General features: G+C 56.1%; 1 protein-coding gene across 2 annotated transcripts in view; it reads right to left on the bottom strand.

Moving 5' to 3' along the window:
* Positions 1-16,407, bottom strand: part of UBAC1 (UBA domain containing 1) — a 46,787-nt gene that overhangs the window by 25,060 nt on the left and 5,320 nt on the right. Inside the window, exon 2 of one of the 2 annotated variants that reach the window (XM_077967129.1) lies at positions 4,485-4,660. In XM_077967129.1, the coding sequence (XP_077823255.1) occupies positions 4,485-4,622 (138 nt within the window). In that variant the 5' untranslated portion in view covers positions 4,623-4,660. Of the gene's footprint in view, positions 1-4,484; positions 4,837-16,407 lie in introns of those variants that run through there. The other variant, XM_028834604.2, reaches the window with a different exon arrangement.

Genomic DNA, 16,407 nt, shown 5'->3' with positions numbered 1-16,407 from the left:
TCTGCGTGTCGGCTCACCATTTTGTGAAGAACGGCAAACACCGATGGTGCCACATGATGAAGACCAAGGTCGGTACATGTGCCTGCGTGTTCGTGCCCAAGTCGGTCCAGAGCTCCACGACTCCACCCTATTATCTATCTGTCTCAGCATCATACGGCCCGACACATCACACCACACCCCAGCACACCAAACAGCGCCCACCTAAATACCCACCGTTTCCACAGCCTGGCCTGAAAACCCTTCAGAACTCAGAGCTTGGGCGGCGAGAAGGCTGACTATTTTCTTGCTCTTACAGATCCCCTGAGGTTAGATGGTAGAATTACCTGAAGATCAGAAAAGGATGAAACCCTCAAGGGGCACTTTCTAAACCTGGTAGCGGGCTCAGCCCGTGGGTCAGGAGCATGGCCCAGCCTGGAGCAGGGCCGGGGCACCACCCCAGGACAGGCCGTCCTCGGACGTCTCAGGTGGCCGGGCAGAGGCCCCGCTGGCAGCTCACTTTCTACCTCCCTTTGCTGCCACAGAGGCTCTGAAACACCCAGCATACACAACTGCTTGCTGGGAAAGAAAATCTAAGCACACACTTCACCTCTCAACACTGGCATTTGAAGAGTAACTGGAATTTTCTGTTACTCTTTTTTGAAAAAGTAAAAAAAAAGTTTTGAAAAAGGGGCTGTCACTCCTTCACACACAAGACTGGCCAGGCTGAGGGGATGTGAGGGGGGACGCGGCTACTGGGAAGACACACTCCTGCCATTTACGACAGGGCAGAGAGCCCCTCAAGTGCCTCTGGATTTGACAATGGCTCTGCTCCCTGAAATACTGGGGGTGCTTCTTCACGATCCTAAAGTTTGCAGGCCAGTTCATTTGTCAAGTTCAGAATATACAGACTACGAAATGCAATTTTCCAAAATAATTCTCCTACCGATTCCCAAAAAACCTGTAGTCCACGTGTCACCAGCACACCAGAAACAACGTGGAAGCGCTAGGACGACCACGTCACTCTGCTTCTTTGTCCTCAGCAGAAGCTGGGGTATGGCAGCAAAAAAGCCCCAGCCAAGGCCGCTGGAGGAGGCCCTCACACCCCCACCCCTCTACATCCTGCTCCTCCCCAGAAGAGCACTAGGTTTCTGCTTGTTCCTGACGCAATCCGTCATCGGAGGACCCACCTTCATGCGATCTAGGAAATGGAAAATTTAACAGCTATACTAGTAGGTACTGTGTTCTATTTTGGCAATTTCATGAACTCCTTTTTTTTTTTTTAAAGACAAGGTCTCGTTCTGTCACCCAGGCTGGAGTGCAGTGGCACAATCTGCACTCATTGCAACCTCCAGTTTCCAGGTTCAAGAGATTCTTGTGCCTCAGCCTCCTGAGTAGGTGGGATTACAGGAGTCCGCTACTATGCCAGGCTGTTTTTTACATTTTCAGTAGAGAAGGGGTATCGCCATGCTGGCCAGGCTGGAATTTCATGAATGTTTACGACACGCACCAAAAACTCTACCGCATCACAGGTACGATTTTCCTAAACTCATTAACCACCTGTTGTACAAGACGGGTTCCCCTGCCCGCTTCTCCATTCCAGGGCCGTGGAAGCTAGAGACCACCACGGTGATCCCAATTTGCACAAAACAGAAAAGGGAAAGACAACAGCAAGAGTTGTAATCATAAAGCCCCTCGATTCAGCAATGCACAACCAGGAGCACAGCGGGGAGAAGCCGACATCATGCCCCTCCAGGTAGAGGGGAAAGAGGAAGGATAAAATCATGCCGGTGTCAGCACGCACTAGGGACCTGGCGAGGAGCAACAAAGCTAAAACACACCAGACCTCACTGCTGACGGCAGGATGACATCCAGGGACCGGCTTCCAGAGAGACGTTCAAATACACAACTTGAGGGTTCTCTTTTCTGACTAATGCATTCTAGCCCTGCCTGCAGAACCACGATGGGATGCGGTGGTGGGGAGCCTTTCTGACTCTCAGCTCTGAAGTCCTGAAATTTATGTCGGCTCTTGTGGTGTGGATATCCCCTGCCAGTCAGATCCTCCACACCTGCGGAGACTGCAGAGTGAAATACAATCTTAGTTTAAAGTAGTATAACGCCAAAAAATCCCAAATGATACAGCTCAACATCAGATGGAGTAATAAATATCAGGAATATAATAATCAGCATCACATCGGAACTGGCTGCCTAACTGACCCCCAATGCTCCTGAAATTCATGAGTGAGTATCTGCGGATCAAACAGCTCTCATTTCCTATTTCCTTTCATAAAAGAATGTCAAGGCGGGGCGCGGTGGCTCAAGCCTGTAATCCCAGCACTTTGGGAGGCCGAGACGGGCGGATCACGAGGTCAGGAGATCGAGCCCATCCTGACTAACACGGTGAAACTCCGTCTCTACTAAAAAAATACAAAAAATTAGCCGGGCGAGGTGGCGGGCGCCTGTAGTCCCAGCTACTCGGGAGGCTGAGGCAGGAGAATGGCGGGAACCCCAGAGGCGGAGCTTGCAGTGAGCTGAGATCATGCCACTGCACTCCAGCCTGGGCGACAGAGTAAGACTCCATCTCAAAAAAAAAAAAAAAAAAAGAATGTCATGGTGGCGTGTGCATCACGCCCTGAGGGAGTTAAACTAAATGCTGCACCAATGCAGGTGACATCCCATGTCGATGCAGTGTGGGGTCCACGGGATATTTTGGTCTATTCCATTAACCCACAAGTTTGTTTTGGTGCCACTCTGAGCCTGGCCCTGAACTTGCGGATATAAACCCAGCCGCCGAGGAGCTTCTGCACTGGCGCAGGGAGGATACAGCCCCTCAGAGAAGTTTGTGGGATTTTTTTGTCTGTTGTAGTTGGTTTTTTTTGGAGACAGAGTCTTGCTCTGTTGCCAGGCTGGAGTGCAGGGGCGTGATCTCATCTCACTGCAACCTCCACTTCTCGGGTTCAAGTGATTCCCCTGCCTCAGCCTCCCGAGCAGCTGGGATTACAGGCACGCGCCACTACGCCCGGCTAATTTTTTTGTATTTTAGTAGAGACGGGGTTTCACCATGTTGGCCAAGATGGTCTCGATTTCCTGACCTCATGATCCGCCCGCCTCGGCCTCCCAAAGTGCTGGGATTACAGGTGTGAGTCACCCTGCCAGCCCGGAGAAGTTTTTTAAAACACAAGCAACTAGGCAAGCAACAACGCCTGGCTCAAACAGCCTGGATGCCCACAGAGTTACCGGCGCTGGAGCTTAGTGCTGCCCCGATGGTTGTCCAGACGGCAAAATCATGCAGACTGGGCCAGAAGAAAAGCAAGAAAGCAACCAAAACATACCGACCCTTGAACGCAGGGGGCTCAGCCCCCTCCTTGGTGTGAACCCTGAGGACAGCACCTCCCAGTTGTTCACAGCCAGTGCGTTGCAGACTGGACTTGCCAAGCCTGCCTCTGACAGTTCCAGAACTTCACAGAACCATGCTCACAAAAGCAACTCGAAAGTACTCTATGCAAGCAGCTGCTATGGTAAGAACTGAAGTTTATCCTTAGAGACCACACTTAGCTCAAGTCTAACGCACCCAACCTGTCAACACAGATACGTAACTTATCACATGGAGTCGCCGCTAGAAAGCTGCGGCCTCCTTCAACCTAAATTCTGCCAAGCCCTCAGATCATGTCAAGTATAGACAGGAGGTCGGTCTGACACACAGATAGGCTGCTTAGCTGACCTTACTGAGTCCATTAGAGACTCGAGAACTAGTGCCAAAAATCAGCAACCTAAGGAACTAAATACACAGGAGTATTTCGGGTGAATAAACTTTAACAAGTGTCTCAGCCAGGAGACCCTACTCCTGGGCCTTCCCTCTTGACCAATTTTACCTCTGCAGAAAAGCAGGGGCGCAGGGCCTTGTCCCGCAGCGACACTATTTCAGGCACTCCAGCTAAGAGGCACAGTGGCCAGCCCGGCTGCGCCAGCCAGGAAAAGAGCTCCAAGCAGCCGGCTCTGCGGGAAAGGGGAAGAGGAAGGAGAAGGGGCCTCTTAATGAAGGAGCCTACGTTAATTCTCAGCTCTCAGAGAGGCTGCTGGAAAAAACCTCACCCCAACAGCAAAAAGGTACAACTGCTGGAAAGTCGTCAGGCCCTGCTCCGTCGGCGACTCCACTCTCCAGGCCTCAGTTTCCCGATCTGCCCCTAACTCCCTGCGTAGCTGCAGAGTTAACTGAGAGGCTGGAGTGTATGTAGAGGGCTCGGCCAGGCGGCTGGCACCGGGCGAGCGCTTAGCGACCGGTGTCCGCTGGCCAGGCCCGAGACGCGCGTCCAGAGGTGTGGGATCCGAAAGGGGGAGAGTCGGACAACCGGGCAGGAGGCGCTGCCTCCACCCCCGGAGAAGAGGGCCTGGGAGCTGCGGACTGGGCGGCGGACCCCAGGCCGGAGCGGTTCGGGGACTGAGGCAGGGTCCGCAGTCGGAGGCGTCCGGGGCGGGTGTTGGGGGCGGGGGAGGGGGCCCGGCCTTACGTGCTTGAGGCAGCGCTCCTTGAGCTTCTCCACCGAGGTGTCCTCGGTGGCCTCCTCCAGCCACTCGGCGCCGTCGGACGCGCAGATGTGCAGCCGCAGCACCTTGCCCGCGAAGATCTTCTCCTCCTGCACAAACATCCCGCCGCCGCCGCTGCAGGGGCCTGCGCCCGCCGCCCGGGCCCCTGAAGGTCACCGGGCAGACGGGCGGGGCGGGGGCGGGGCCAGGCCGCCCGCGCGCTCCTTCGCTGGGACGCCGCCGCCCCGCCCCGGCTCCCGTCTGCCTGGCCGCCGTCACTCGCTGCGGCCACAGCGGTCGCCTCGCTCCCGCCGCTGCAGCCGCCGGGGGCGCGCTGTCGCCGCCGCACCGGAAGTGCGTCACGGGCGCCCCTGACGCATGCCGGGAGATGTGGTTCTCAGACAGGCGTCTCGCTCCCGCCGCCAGGGGCGCGCTGTGGCTACCACAAAGGAATGCGCCACGGGGCGCGCCCGGAGCATGCCGGGAGCTGTAGTTCTCTGGCCGCTTCGTTGCTCCCCCACCTGCAGGCTCTTCCCACCCGGGGCACTCACCACGTGGGACCGTATAGGCTCTAAAGATAAAATACACGCTGGATCCCAAAGAAGTAACTGGAAAAAAGAATGTAAGGCATCTCGATAATGTTTTCATATTGATTACATGTTGAAATATTTTGTATCTATTGGGTTAAGTAAAATATGTCATTAAAATTAATTTCACCTGTTTCTTTTAACCTTTTTAAGATAGAATTTTAAATTGCCTACACGGCTGCTGTGATATTTCTTGGAGTGCAGTGGCGCGATCTTAGCTCACTGCAAGCTCCGCCTCCCGGGTTCACGCCATTCTCCTGCCTCAGCCTCCCAACTAGCTGGGACTACAGGCATCCGCCACCGCGCCCGGCTAACTTTTTGTATTTTTAGTAGAGATGGGGTTTCACCGAGGTCTCGATCTCCTGACCTCGTGATCCGCCCGCCTCGGCCTCCCAAAGTGCTGGGATTACAGGCGTGAGCCACCGCGCCCGGCCTGCTGTGATATTTCTTTTGGACTGCACTGCTGTAGAACGGAGGCTCTCCAAAGAAATTGGCTTTAGGCCGGGCGCGGTGGCTCACGCTTGTAATCCCAGCACTTTAGGAGGCCGAGACGGGCAGATCACGAGGTCAGGAGATCGAGACCATCCTGGCTAACACGGTGAAACCCCGTCTCTACTAAAAAATACAAAAAAACTAGCCGGATGAGGTGGCGGCACCTGTAGTCCCAGCTACTCGGGAGGCTGAGGCAGGAGAATGGCGTAAACCCGGGAGGCGGAGCTTGCAGTGAGCCGAGATCCGGCCACTGCACTCCAGCCTGGGCGACAGAGCGAGACTCCGTCTCAAAAAAAAAGAAAAAAAAAAAAGAAATTGGCTTTAACAAGCCTAGGTGTCTCTGATTCACACGCAGGTCAGAGAGCCACTGTTCCCGCGAAGCCTAGGTTTGCGGGGCACCTAGAGGGGAGGGAAGCCGCCTTTGGTGCAGGTGGTGCCAGGACTCATTGTCGGTGGGGTGTGACAAAGAGTCTTTGCTTCCCCAAACTTAGGCAGCCTCCTAAACCTTCTACACCATCTGTGCTCTTCCTTGTAAAATCCAGTTTTAGCGAAGAGCCTTGCTAAGTGAGTTTAGCAAGAACTCCCAGCGTCTATATCAGATCACCCTCCACGTCTGGTCAGGTTCCTCCTCCCCCAGGTGCTGTCTGATAGCTCCAGCCTCTCTTCAGCAAGAACCCTGTCGGATCGGTTTAGCCAGAACCGCCCTCATCCCTGATGTTTTCTCCTATTAATTTTCCATTCACTGACCCCACCCTGCTCCCTGGCTGTCAGTTTCCGCTTGCCCTTGCTGTATTCGGAGCTGAGCCTGATCTCCCTCCGCACTGCAAGCCCCCGTGGTAGTGGTCCCTGTACCTAGCGCAACGGTCCCGAATAACGTCTTTCTTACCACACTCCTAAATATGAATTTTGTAGTTCGGTTAGACCTGAAGCATTGACTGATCTGTACTCATTCATCCCATTCATTTAAAAAACCTTTACTGCGCCGGGCGCGGTGGCTCAAGCCTGTAATCCCAGCACTTTGGGAGGCCGAGACGGGCGGATCACGCGGTCGGGAGATCGAGACCACCCTGGCTAACACGGTGAAACCCCGTCTCTACTAAAAAATACAAAAAAAAAAAACTAGCCGGGCGTGGTGGCGGGCGCCTGTAGTCCCAGCTACTCAGGAGGCTGAGGCAGGAGAATGGCGTGAACCCGGGAGGCGGAGCTTGCAGTGAGCCGAGATTGCGCCACTGCACTCCAGCCTGGGCAACAGAGCAAGACTCCATCTCAAAAAAAAAAAAAAAAAAAAAAACCTTTACTGCTCAGAGATGAGTAAGGCACGGTTCCCGTTCTCAGAGGTTAGCAGTCTAACCTGGGAGGCTGTCTCCGGCTCTCACCTGCAGGTTTTTGCTCCCTCCACACCATTTTGCACACACGTCCTCATTTTTCTCCTGATAATTCCAACCTTGTCCAGATTCCATGTGTCCAGCTCAGCCTTACTAATTGCCTCTTACGAGCGGGAGCCTCTGCTACTCAGTGAAAATACGGTAGTGATTAAGATCAGACACGAGGATCCAGTCCTGGAATGGGGCATTTTAAACACAGGAAGCAGAAGTACCGACTGTTGGAGACCCTAGTGCAGTCGGTGGTAGTATCGTGGAAGCTGGTGGAGGAGGAAGGGGTGGAACACCAAGGTGGTGAGCGGAGAGTGGGAGAAGCCAGAGGGCTTGGGGGAGCCAGGTCAGAGCATTCAGACGTTGCTTAGAGAGCCACTCAAGGTGTGACCAAGTGGCAGAATGAATGGTGATGGTTGTGGAGGGAACAGGGAAGAGGGCAGGGCGTCCTTCCAGGGGAGCAATGTGGAGGGAGGGGGAAAGGAGAAGGGGGCTTCCAGTGGCCTGTGGGAGGGGAGGCCAGCAGGACTGGTGTAGACACAAGAATGAAATCAAGGATGACTTGAAGACTTCCAATGTGGGTGGCAAAGTGCAGGGCAGTGCCACCCTTTGAAGTAGGAAGCAGGAGGAGGAGGAGGAGCCATTGGCCAGGAAGGCATTGAGTAGCTTTGGACACGGGGACCTGGATGTGCTGGGGGCATTCACACGGAGGTGGGCTGGAGGCAGCTGGACCTACAGGGCTGAAGTTGAGGAGAGAGGCCCAGGCTGGAGACAAACACTGGGCAGTCAGCCTGGGCCACGTAGCAAGACCCTCTACAAAAAATAAGAAAATTAATTAGCTGAGCATGGTGGTGCACACCTGTGGTCCCAACTACTCAGAAGGCTGAGGTGGGAGGATCACCTGAGCCCAGGAGGTCCAGGCTGCAGTGAGCCGTAATGGCACCACTGCACTCCAGCCTGGGCAACACAGCAAGACCCTGTCTCAAAAGAAGAAAAAAAATAAAACAGGCCAGTCATGAGCACATCGTTGGCAGCTGGAGCTAAGGGGATGCCCGCCCCCTTCACATGTAGAGGAGCCCGTGAAGAAAACAGAGAAGTGTGGTACGAGGAAAGTTCCAAGAGAGTGGCTCCATGAAACCAGGGTGGAGAAGATATTGAGGAGAAAATGGGGCCCGTAAGAGAAGAACCAGAAATACCGTGTCATCTCAGGGAGTGTCTCCAGGGACCGGAAGGGGACTGGGGCCCAAGCCTGCCTGGCTGCGGATCTGGTATCTGCAGCTACGGTGATGCTTCGTAACAAAACCGCCCTAAAACTCAGTGATTTAAATAACCAGCAACTCCTCGGCACTTCTCACAAGTCCACAGTGCTGCTGGCCAGGCCAGGCTGGGCCGAGCTCATGGGGCGCCCACCGTCAGCTGGCAGGTGGGCTGGGCAGGACCCCTAGGCCCTCAGCCTCGGTCTCACGTTCCCCAGTGAGTTCCCACGGGAGTGTGTGGGGTCCACCACAGCATATTTTTCAGCCTTTGCTCGAGCCGTGTTTGTTGATGTCCTCTGGACCAAAGTTAAAGAGGGAGGGGACAAAGTGACAGGGAAAGGCTGGAGCCATGGGAAGCCACCAAGAGGCCACAGATGCACCTGTTCCACCTTCCGAGAAGGCTAGGGGAACAGAGATAGGAGGGCACCAGCTGTGGGGGGCCCAGCGGCATGTTTCAATTGGAGAGGCTGGGCGCGTTTCTGGGCTGAGCATGAGAGCGGGCAGAGGAGAGGCTGGGGCTGGAGGAAGGAGGAGGGGTGGGTGGCTGGGGAAGGGGCTGAGGCTAGGGCCTCAGGGGCATCCCGCTTGCTTCTGACAGGAAACATCTGAACCCCCCATCTTGCTATCAAACCCTTTCCCAGTCTCCCTGCTTCCTCCTGACCACGGGCTTTACAGCGGGGGGCAGTGCCATCACCAGGACCCTGCAAGGGTCCACAGAGGCCACGCTAGCAAAGACTCAAGCCAAAGCTGGCCCGAGTCCTGGAGGGACCCCCATGCCCTCCCGTGGAAGGATAGGAGGTTCGTGGTACTCTGCGGCTACTCCAGCCCCCACCCCGCTTCACCCACGAGGCTGTCAACGGACGGGTTCTCATTGTCTCCCCTCCTCTCACAGGTCTGAGGCTGTTTCCTATAACAAATTGCCACCAACTGGGGCCGAGGGGTGGTGCTTAAAACAACGGAAATGTATTCTCACCCAGTTCTGAAGGCCAGAAGTCTGAAATCCAGGTGTCCGCGGGCCATGCTCCCTCTGGAGCCACAGGGGAGGGTCCTTCCTGCCTCCTCCAGCTCTTGGGACCTCCGGGGTTCCTTGGCCTGTGGCCGCATGGCTGCAGCCTCTGCCTCCATCTTCATGCAGCCTCTCCTCTTCCCATGCCTCTTCTCCGTGTGCCTCCCATGAGGACTTGTCATTGGATTTAGAGCTGCCCTCATCTAGGATGATCTTACCTGGAGATCCTGAACTTAATTACATCTGCAAAAACCCTTCTCCCCAAATAAGCTCCCACTCGTAGTTCCAGGGTTGGGACACCGAGGTGTGTTTATCAGGGCCACCACCATCCAGCCCACCAGAGAGGCTTCCGGCCGACCCCCGGGTACAGCTGGAGCCCAGCAGGGGTTCCTCAGTGGCAGGCAGTTCCCACCCTGCCGGAGTCGTCGGCCTCTGCGGTTCTGATGCTGTCCTTTTTGAACAAGGGCTTATGCTCCTCCTCCCTCATTGTCTGTGTCAGAAGTGGCTTCTTGTGTCTGGCGCAGCCAAAGCACTCAGGCTGGCCTGGCCTGGCCCCTCACTCTGCCTCCTGAGTCTCAGTGAAGCCCCTCCCTCCCTCACGCCTGGGTTGCTCACGGCCGCACCAGCGCTCCTGCTTCTCTCCCTACCTCGAAGCCTGTGCCAATCCAGTCCATTCCTCAGAGCCCATTCCTCAGGCTCAGGGCCTCCTCCTCCAGGAAGCCCGCCCTGGCTGCATCTCCTCTGGGACACCACTCAGCACATCAAGTGTGTCAGCAAGGAGCCTGGAAGTTGCTGGAAGCCGCCTCCCTGTTGGTGGCAGCTCTGCCCCAGGCCGAGGTCAGCTGGCAGTACCTCCCCCCAGCCCCTGAATGCAGGAGAGGAACAGCAAGTACCAGAGAGGTCTGGGGGGCGTCCCTCTCCAGTGGCCAGGCTGTCCTGAGGCCTCCCAGGCCCCATTCTCTGGGACTCCCTGGGGGGAAGGGCTGGCATGAAGGGAAGATCCCGGAGTCAAATGGCCCAGTCTGGCATCCACACAATCTCTTCCCAGTCAAGAGGCCTGGACAGGTTATTTTCTTTTTTCCTTTTTTTTTTGAAACAGAGTTTTGCTCTGTCACCAAGGCTGGAGTGCAGTGGAGTGATCTCAGCTCATTACAACCTCTGCCTCCTAGGTTCAAGTGATTCTCGCGCCTAGGCCTCCTGAGTAGCTGTGATTACAGGCGCCGCGCCCACACCCTGCTAGTTTTTGTGTTTTCAGTAGAGACAGGGTTTCACCATGTTGGCCAGGTTGGTCTCGAGCTCCTGACCTCAGGTGATCCGCCTGCCTCGGCCTCCCAAAGTGCTGGGATTACAGGCGTGAGCCACCGCACCTGGCCCGTTCTTTTCTTTCTGAGCCTCCGTTTCCCTTTCTAGGAGCATTAGGCTTTGGTATGGACATGGAGACACGACCCAGAGCCCCCTCTGAAAGAGGACCTGCTGCCCCCATCCCTCAGCCTCAGCCTCAGCCTTGGAGGCCACCTTTGAGGTCACACCCTTCCCTGCGTGGCGGAGCTGAGTAGGGTGGCAAGACCCAGCCATTTCAGAGGGTCTCCCAGCAGGGAGCCCTTTCCCGAGTCCCCCGCCCCCCAGCTGGCCAAGGCCTGCATGAAGGTTTGGCTTCTCCCTCTGCCCAACGCTGCCTCCCTGGCCTGATCCAGCAGGTGTGGTCCCCAGTGCACCCCAAACTCCATCTCAGCCTCTGCTTCCTGGGAACCCGCCGGGCAGGCTCCCCTTGGTGCATTGGTCCATTGTGTGTTTAGTGCCTACTGTGTGCTGGGTGCTGCTTTAGGCCCGGGGTGCAGCAGGAAGAAGACAAACGAGGCTTCCCATCTGGTGGAGAGTGAGCCCCGTGCTCCCAGGGTGGGGGAGGGGCCTCTTGGTGACAGCAACAGACCCCAGCTCTGACCAGTTCAGGCAGAAAAGGAATTCAAGGAGGGGTTTCTGGGGCGCTCTCAGAACCTCCTGTGGCCAGGAGGACCAGGCTGGGCCCCAAGACCATGCTGCAGAGGGGTCTCCAGGAGAGCCCACCGCCACGGCCACGCCGGGCACCCTACCCCCCCCCACAGCTATAGGAGCAGGCTCTGTGGCGGCGGTGTCAGCCCTCAGATCTCCCTGCAGTGCTCAGGAAGCGGAAGGCCAGGTGCATTCTCTGGAGCTGCCTGCCAGCTCCCCCTGCCTAGTTTGGTCTGGGCGTAGCTGCCCAAGGCCCTGCAGGGAATCAGCGAGGGCCCAGGTGACAGATTCCCTGCATCTGCAGGGGCAGAGCCAGTCCTGGCCTGAGGCCTGGAGTGAGGCCACCCCAGCCTGTCCTGGCTCCTGTCGTGGCCCTGAGAGTTCCCTGGAGGAGCCCCAGCTGCCCTGGGTGGTGGCAGCTAAGGACGTGGCCGTCCTGCCCCCCGTCTCCCCGACCCCTGCCTCGACTTAGCTCCCTGGGCAGATGTGGCCAGAGCCCCCAACCCCCATATGCTGTCAGCACCTGGCTGGGCAGGCCAAGCAGGGTCTCCTGGCAAAGGGGGCTCCAAGTGTGACGGAGGTGGGGTGTGCTGCTCTCATCCACTGCACCCTCAGGTGGCCTGGACCTAACCCAAAACTCAACAAGCAGCAGCCTGGCCGTGGTGCCTTAAGTCAGCCACTAGAGGGTGCAGGTGAGCTGTCAGCCTGCCTGGAGGGGCGAGGTGGTGGGAGTGAGTGTGCAGGTGTGTGTGTGTGTGCGTGCCTGTGTGTGGACGTGTTGTGTACATGTGTGCATATGTGTGCACTGTGTATATGTGCCATGTGTATGCACGCATGTGTCCGTATGTGCATGCATATGTGTGTGCATGTGTGCCATGTATGCATATGTGTGCATGTTCATGTGGGGGGTGTGTGTGTGCACCTGTGTGTGGGCGTGTTGTGTGCATGTGTGTACGGTGCATATGTGCCATGTATGTGCATGCATGTATCTGTGTGTGCGTGCGTGTGTGCCATGTATGCATATGTGTGCATGTTTGTGTGGGGGTGTGCATGTTGCTGTGCATGTATGTATGGGTGTATGTGTGCCCATGTGTGTGAGTGACTCAGGGCCTCGGGGCCTGGGATTGCCGCTTCTGATCCACAAACCCTACAGGGGGCCATGCCAGAGCCTGGGCTGGGAGCAGGAGCTGGCCTACAGGAGTGGGGGATACGTGGAGCTCTGAGGACCCAGATAGCTCAGGCCAGCACCCCCAGAGAGGGGCACTGGAAATGGGCTGTAAAGGATGACTAAGAGTTCTCTAGGCAGCAGGAGGGAGGAGGTTAGAGGGTGGCGCTGAGGCGTTCCAGCTCCCAGGGCCCTATGGGTGTGCTGGGGAACCCAGCTTGAAAAGCATAGCTCTGGTTCAACCCCCTGCAGCGGGAGACACTCAGGTGCAGAGAAAGGAGTGGATGAGCATCTAGTCACTTGGCCTGCTCACTGAAAAAGCCGGCATCAGGCCCCACACAGCCAGTCCGTGGGAGCTCCAGGGTCTCAGGACGTGGTCCCCCACCCTGCACACAAGGCCTCCCTCCATCACTCTCCAGCAGCCCCCGAAAGGGACAGCCGCTGTAGGAGCGTCCTGGGGCTGCCAGAACAAGGCCCTGCAAACCAGGGTTCTTAAAACAATAGAAATGCATCTTCCCCTGTCTGGAGACCAGAAGTCCTAAGTCAAGGCACTGGCTGGCTTGGCTCCTTTCAAGGCTCCGAAGCGGGTGGCCGGCGGGGGCGTCTGTTCCAGCTTTCATGGCACTCCCTGGTCTGTGGTCACATCAGTCCAATCCCTGCCTCTGTCCTACATGGCCTCTTCTCTGTGTCTTCTTCTCTTCTTATACAGATACCAGTCGTTGAATTCAGGGTCCACTCTAAATCCAGGATGATCTCATCTTGAGATTCTTAACTATTGATATTTGCAAAGACTCTGTTTCCAAATAAAGCCACATTCAGAGGCTGCAGGTGGACATGAGTTTTGGGGCCCCTTACTCAACTCACTGCACCAACAGAGAGGTTATGGGTATTCGCTAGGGCAGGGCATGTCCTCGTCACCCTGCTCGGCCTCAACAGCCCCGCCCTGTCCTTGCCCAGGGGAGGCCCAACCCGTCTTCACCAGACAAGTCTCCCATGAGCTTTGGCCTCGGTCTCTCAGCCAAGGTCTCAGGCCTTGTGACCTCAGAGGGGCGTCAGTTCCGAGTGTCCCGGCATGCAGAATGGGAATGGGATCAGGGGGCCGGGGAGCCGGAAGGTGGCTACACCCCCACCCTGTAGAAGTTAAGGCATTGGGAGCTTATGAAATGTGAGTGATCCCAAGGTTAATTAATTATTACATTAAAAATGCGCCCGTTAAGGGGCCTCGCAAACAGGAAAGTATTAATCACCCGTTTCCTCAGACTGACAAGCGCATTTCCCTAAATTCCTTGGCTGCTGACTTAACCGAATGATAATCTCCCTGCTGCTGCCATTTCCCATGAAGTCACAGCTCATGAATATTCCAGCATCGCAATTTGCTTTTTAAAAGGACAGACTTATTATTTCATTTTTAAGTTTGCTGTCATGAATAGTAATTTTCCAACCCCTAAATAATGAAATGGCAGTGACCACTCTGGCCAGCCGGGACCCAGAAACTCAATGACACAACGGGGCTAGTCCCTGCCATCCCCTGGGAGACAGGGGATGCCAGGTCGCCCTGCACCAGTTCCCAACTACAGTCAGTCCATGGAAACAGCAGTTAATGGGTGGCCCTCCCCTCGGTACTTAACGGTTTATAAGCTGGTCCGCCTCCAGTTCCTGTCTTTGCAGCCACTCTGTTCATTGGGCCACAGCAGTTTTGCTATAGGTAACAGGTTGGGAAGCGTAGCCATGAAGTCAGACAGATGCCAAGTTCAAATCCTGACACTGCTGTTTGCCTGCTGTGTGTTCTTGGGCAAATCACTTAACTTCTCTGGGCCTTGGTGGCCTCATCTGTACAGTGGAATTGCAAACCAGGATCGGACCCCATGCTCACCCAGTGCCAGGGCTGGTGTTTCTTCTCCCTCTCTGCTGCCTTGGATCTGGAGAGACCAAGGACCAGACCCCACTGGCCTGAAGTTTAGATCTCCTCTTTTGATGGAGCAGAAATGATGGCACCGAGGGCTGGCCCGAGGAACAGCCACTTCAGCTTCCCTGGGAGCAGCTTCCCAGGGTGGTTTCTATTACTCAATGCAATTCCAGGCTCTCCCACGTGCCCAGGAAGCCATGGCAGCTCACTGCACACATGTTTAAGTGGCAAATCCAATTTCACAACTCCTTTCTGTAATTGCTCACGTGAGGAGGAGCTCCTCCTGACACCCCCTTTCCAGAGATGGATGGTGGTAAGTGGGACGGGCCCTCCTCACACCGTCCCTCCTCTGGGACTTGGCATCATCACCATGGCTGGCCTCCCTGTGCCCCGGCTGTTACCAGAAGGAACTTCCCTCTTGAAACCCCAAAGGCTCCCACCATGTCAGCCCCTCAGGATGGGAGCATCTCCCCAACTGGCCCCCAAGAAGACTGGCTCCTGGCTGTCCTGGGCTTCCACACCTTTTGCACCCACGAAGCTTCTCCCCAGGCATCTACAGCCCAGTCCCTTCGGCCTGGCCCTCTCCCCTTGCCCCATCACCTGGCAGGAAGCCCCCACCAGGCTTGAGTTAGGACCCCCGTGTCATGGTCCCCCACATGCAGGTCCTCTGGGATCAGCACATTGAGCACCCCAGTTCCCGTTGTTTACCTCTGCCCCTTGTTGCCCTTGACAGACCGAGTCCAGGTCTCACCACTTCCCTATTGCTCTTGCCTGGGTGCAGGTAACAGCTCTGCCTGCACTTGCGCTGGATTGCTCTGAGTAAGTGAATGAATGAATGAACTCCTATCAGAGGGGCCAGTGACGCAGGTTTCCCCTGAAAATGATATGTGTTTATGGAGTGTGAGCCACTCACAGACGGCTCTGTGAATTATGTTTTCATTTGCACGGCCTGCGCCACAACTCACATTTCAGAGCAATGGTAAGAAATGTGACTCTGACCCGTAGGGACCCACAGGGCCACTCCCAGCAACCAGGTTAATGTCATGCAGGTTCCGGGGTTGGGGTAAACCTCCAGCATGTAATTAGTTGATAGCACTGTGTGAATGTAAAGCGTCGGCAACCCTTGGGTGAACACTGTTGACTCAGGACCAAGGTTTTACTGGAACCGGATGCCTTTACCATCCCCGGGAATCATGTCACAGAGTCTGAGTGGGCCTACTTTCCGGAAGGCTGCGTGCTCTGGGCTGAAATGGCATTCGTGGAACTTGCAGTAATTTGTCACAGGGGCCTGGTGGGTGGAGGATGCTGGGGGGCAGGGCTGTCTCACACGAGGGAGGTTTGGCATCCTGGTTCCTGGGCACTAAATGCCAACAGCACAACTCCTTGCCTCCCTGTTGCAAGAGCAACAACAGACTCTCCTAGGGGGAAGGCAATGACATCACCCCAGCTGAGAATTTGGTACCAGAAGGTCGCAGGCCAGAGGCACTCAAGAAAAGAAAAGAAAAGAAACCGGAGTTTCTGTCTTCCCTGTGCTGGCTTCACCTGGGCCCTTCCTGTTCTGGCTGGGCTGGGAAACACTGGGCCCCAGAAAGCCTTTGTGGGGTGGGGTTAAGAGGTCCAGAGAGGGCAGGAACTTTCTCAAGGCCGTGGGGGTGGGCAGTGCAGAGCAGGGTGGGACCCGGGCCTCTGAACCGCCTTCTGGGGCACTGTTGCCTGCTGGGATCTTTCACTGAATCCCCACTGAATCTCTTCTGGGCTGGGGCACCCCTCAAGTGCACAGCCTCCGGGAGGAACGTCCGCCTGGCCAGGGGAGTGCTATGAGCATCAGGTCAGAGGGGCAGGGGCCTGGGAAGTCTCCCCAAGCACCTTCTCTGCTTCAGCCAGAGGAAAAGAGTGGACAGAGAGCCCACAGAGGCTCCTAGGACCTCCTGCTCCTGCACCCAGGTCCAGAGGCACCGCCCAGGCAATCCAGGTGTGGCGGTGTCTCTCTCCAAGGTGCTGAAACGCCCCTCGCCTGGCCACCCTCCAGGCTGGAGTCCTTTCAGTCACAGGCCGCTGTCTCACCAACGCTCCCCGGACATGCCAGGGCCCCTCACCAACACTCTTCACCATCCACATCTTTTTATTTTAAAA

Source organism: Macaca mulatta, chromosome 15, assembly GCF_049350105.2.
Source record: "Macaca mulatta isolate MMU2019108-1 chromosome 15, T2T-MMU8v2.0, whole genome shotgun sequence".
In the NCBI taxonomy this organism is placed as follows: domain Eukaryota; kingdom Metazoa; phylum Chordata; class Mammalia; order Primates; family Cercopithecidae; genus Macaca; species Macaca mulatta.
Note: the sequence above shows the minus strand (reverse complement) of the source record. Positions and strands in the feature narration are given on the sequence as shown.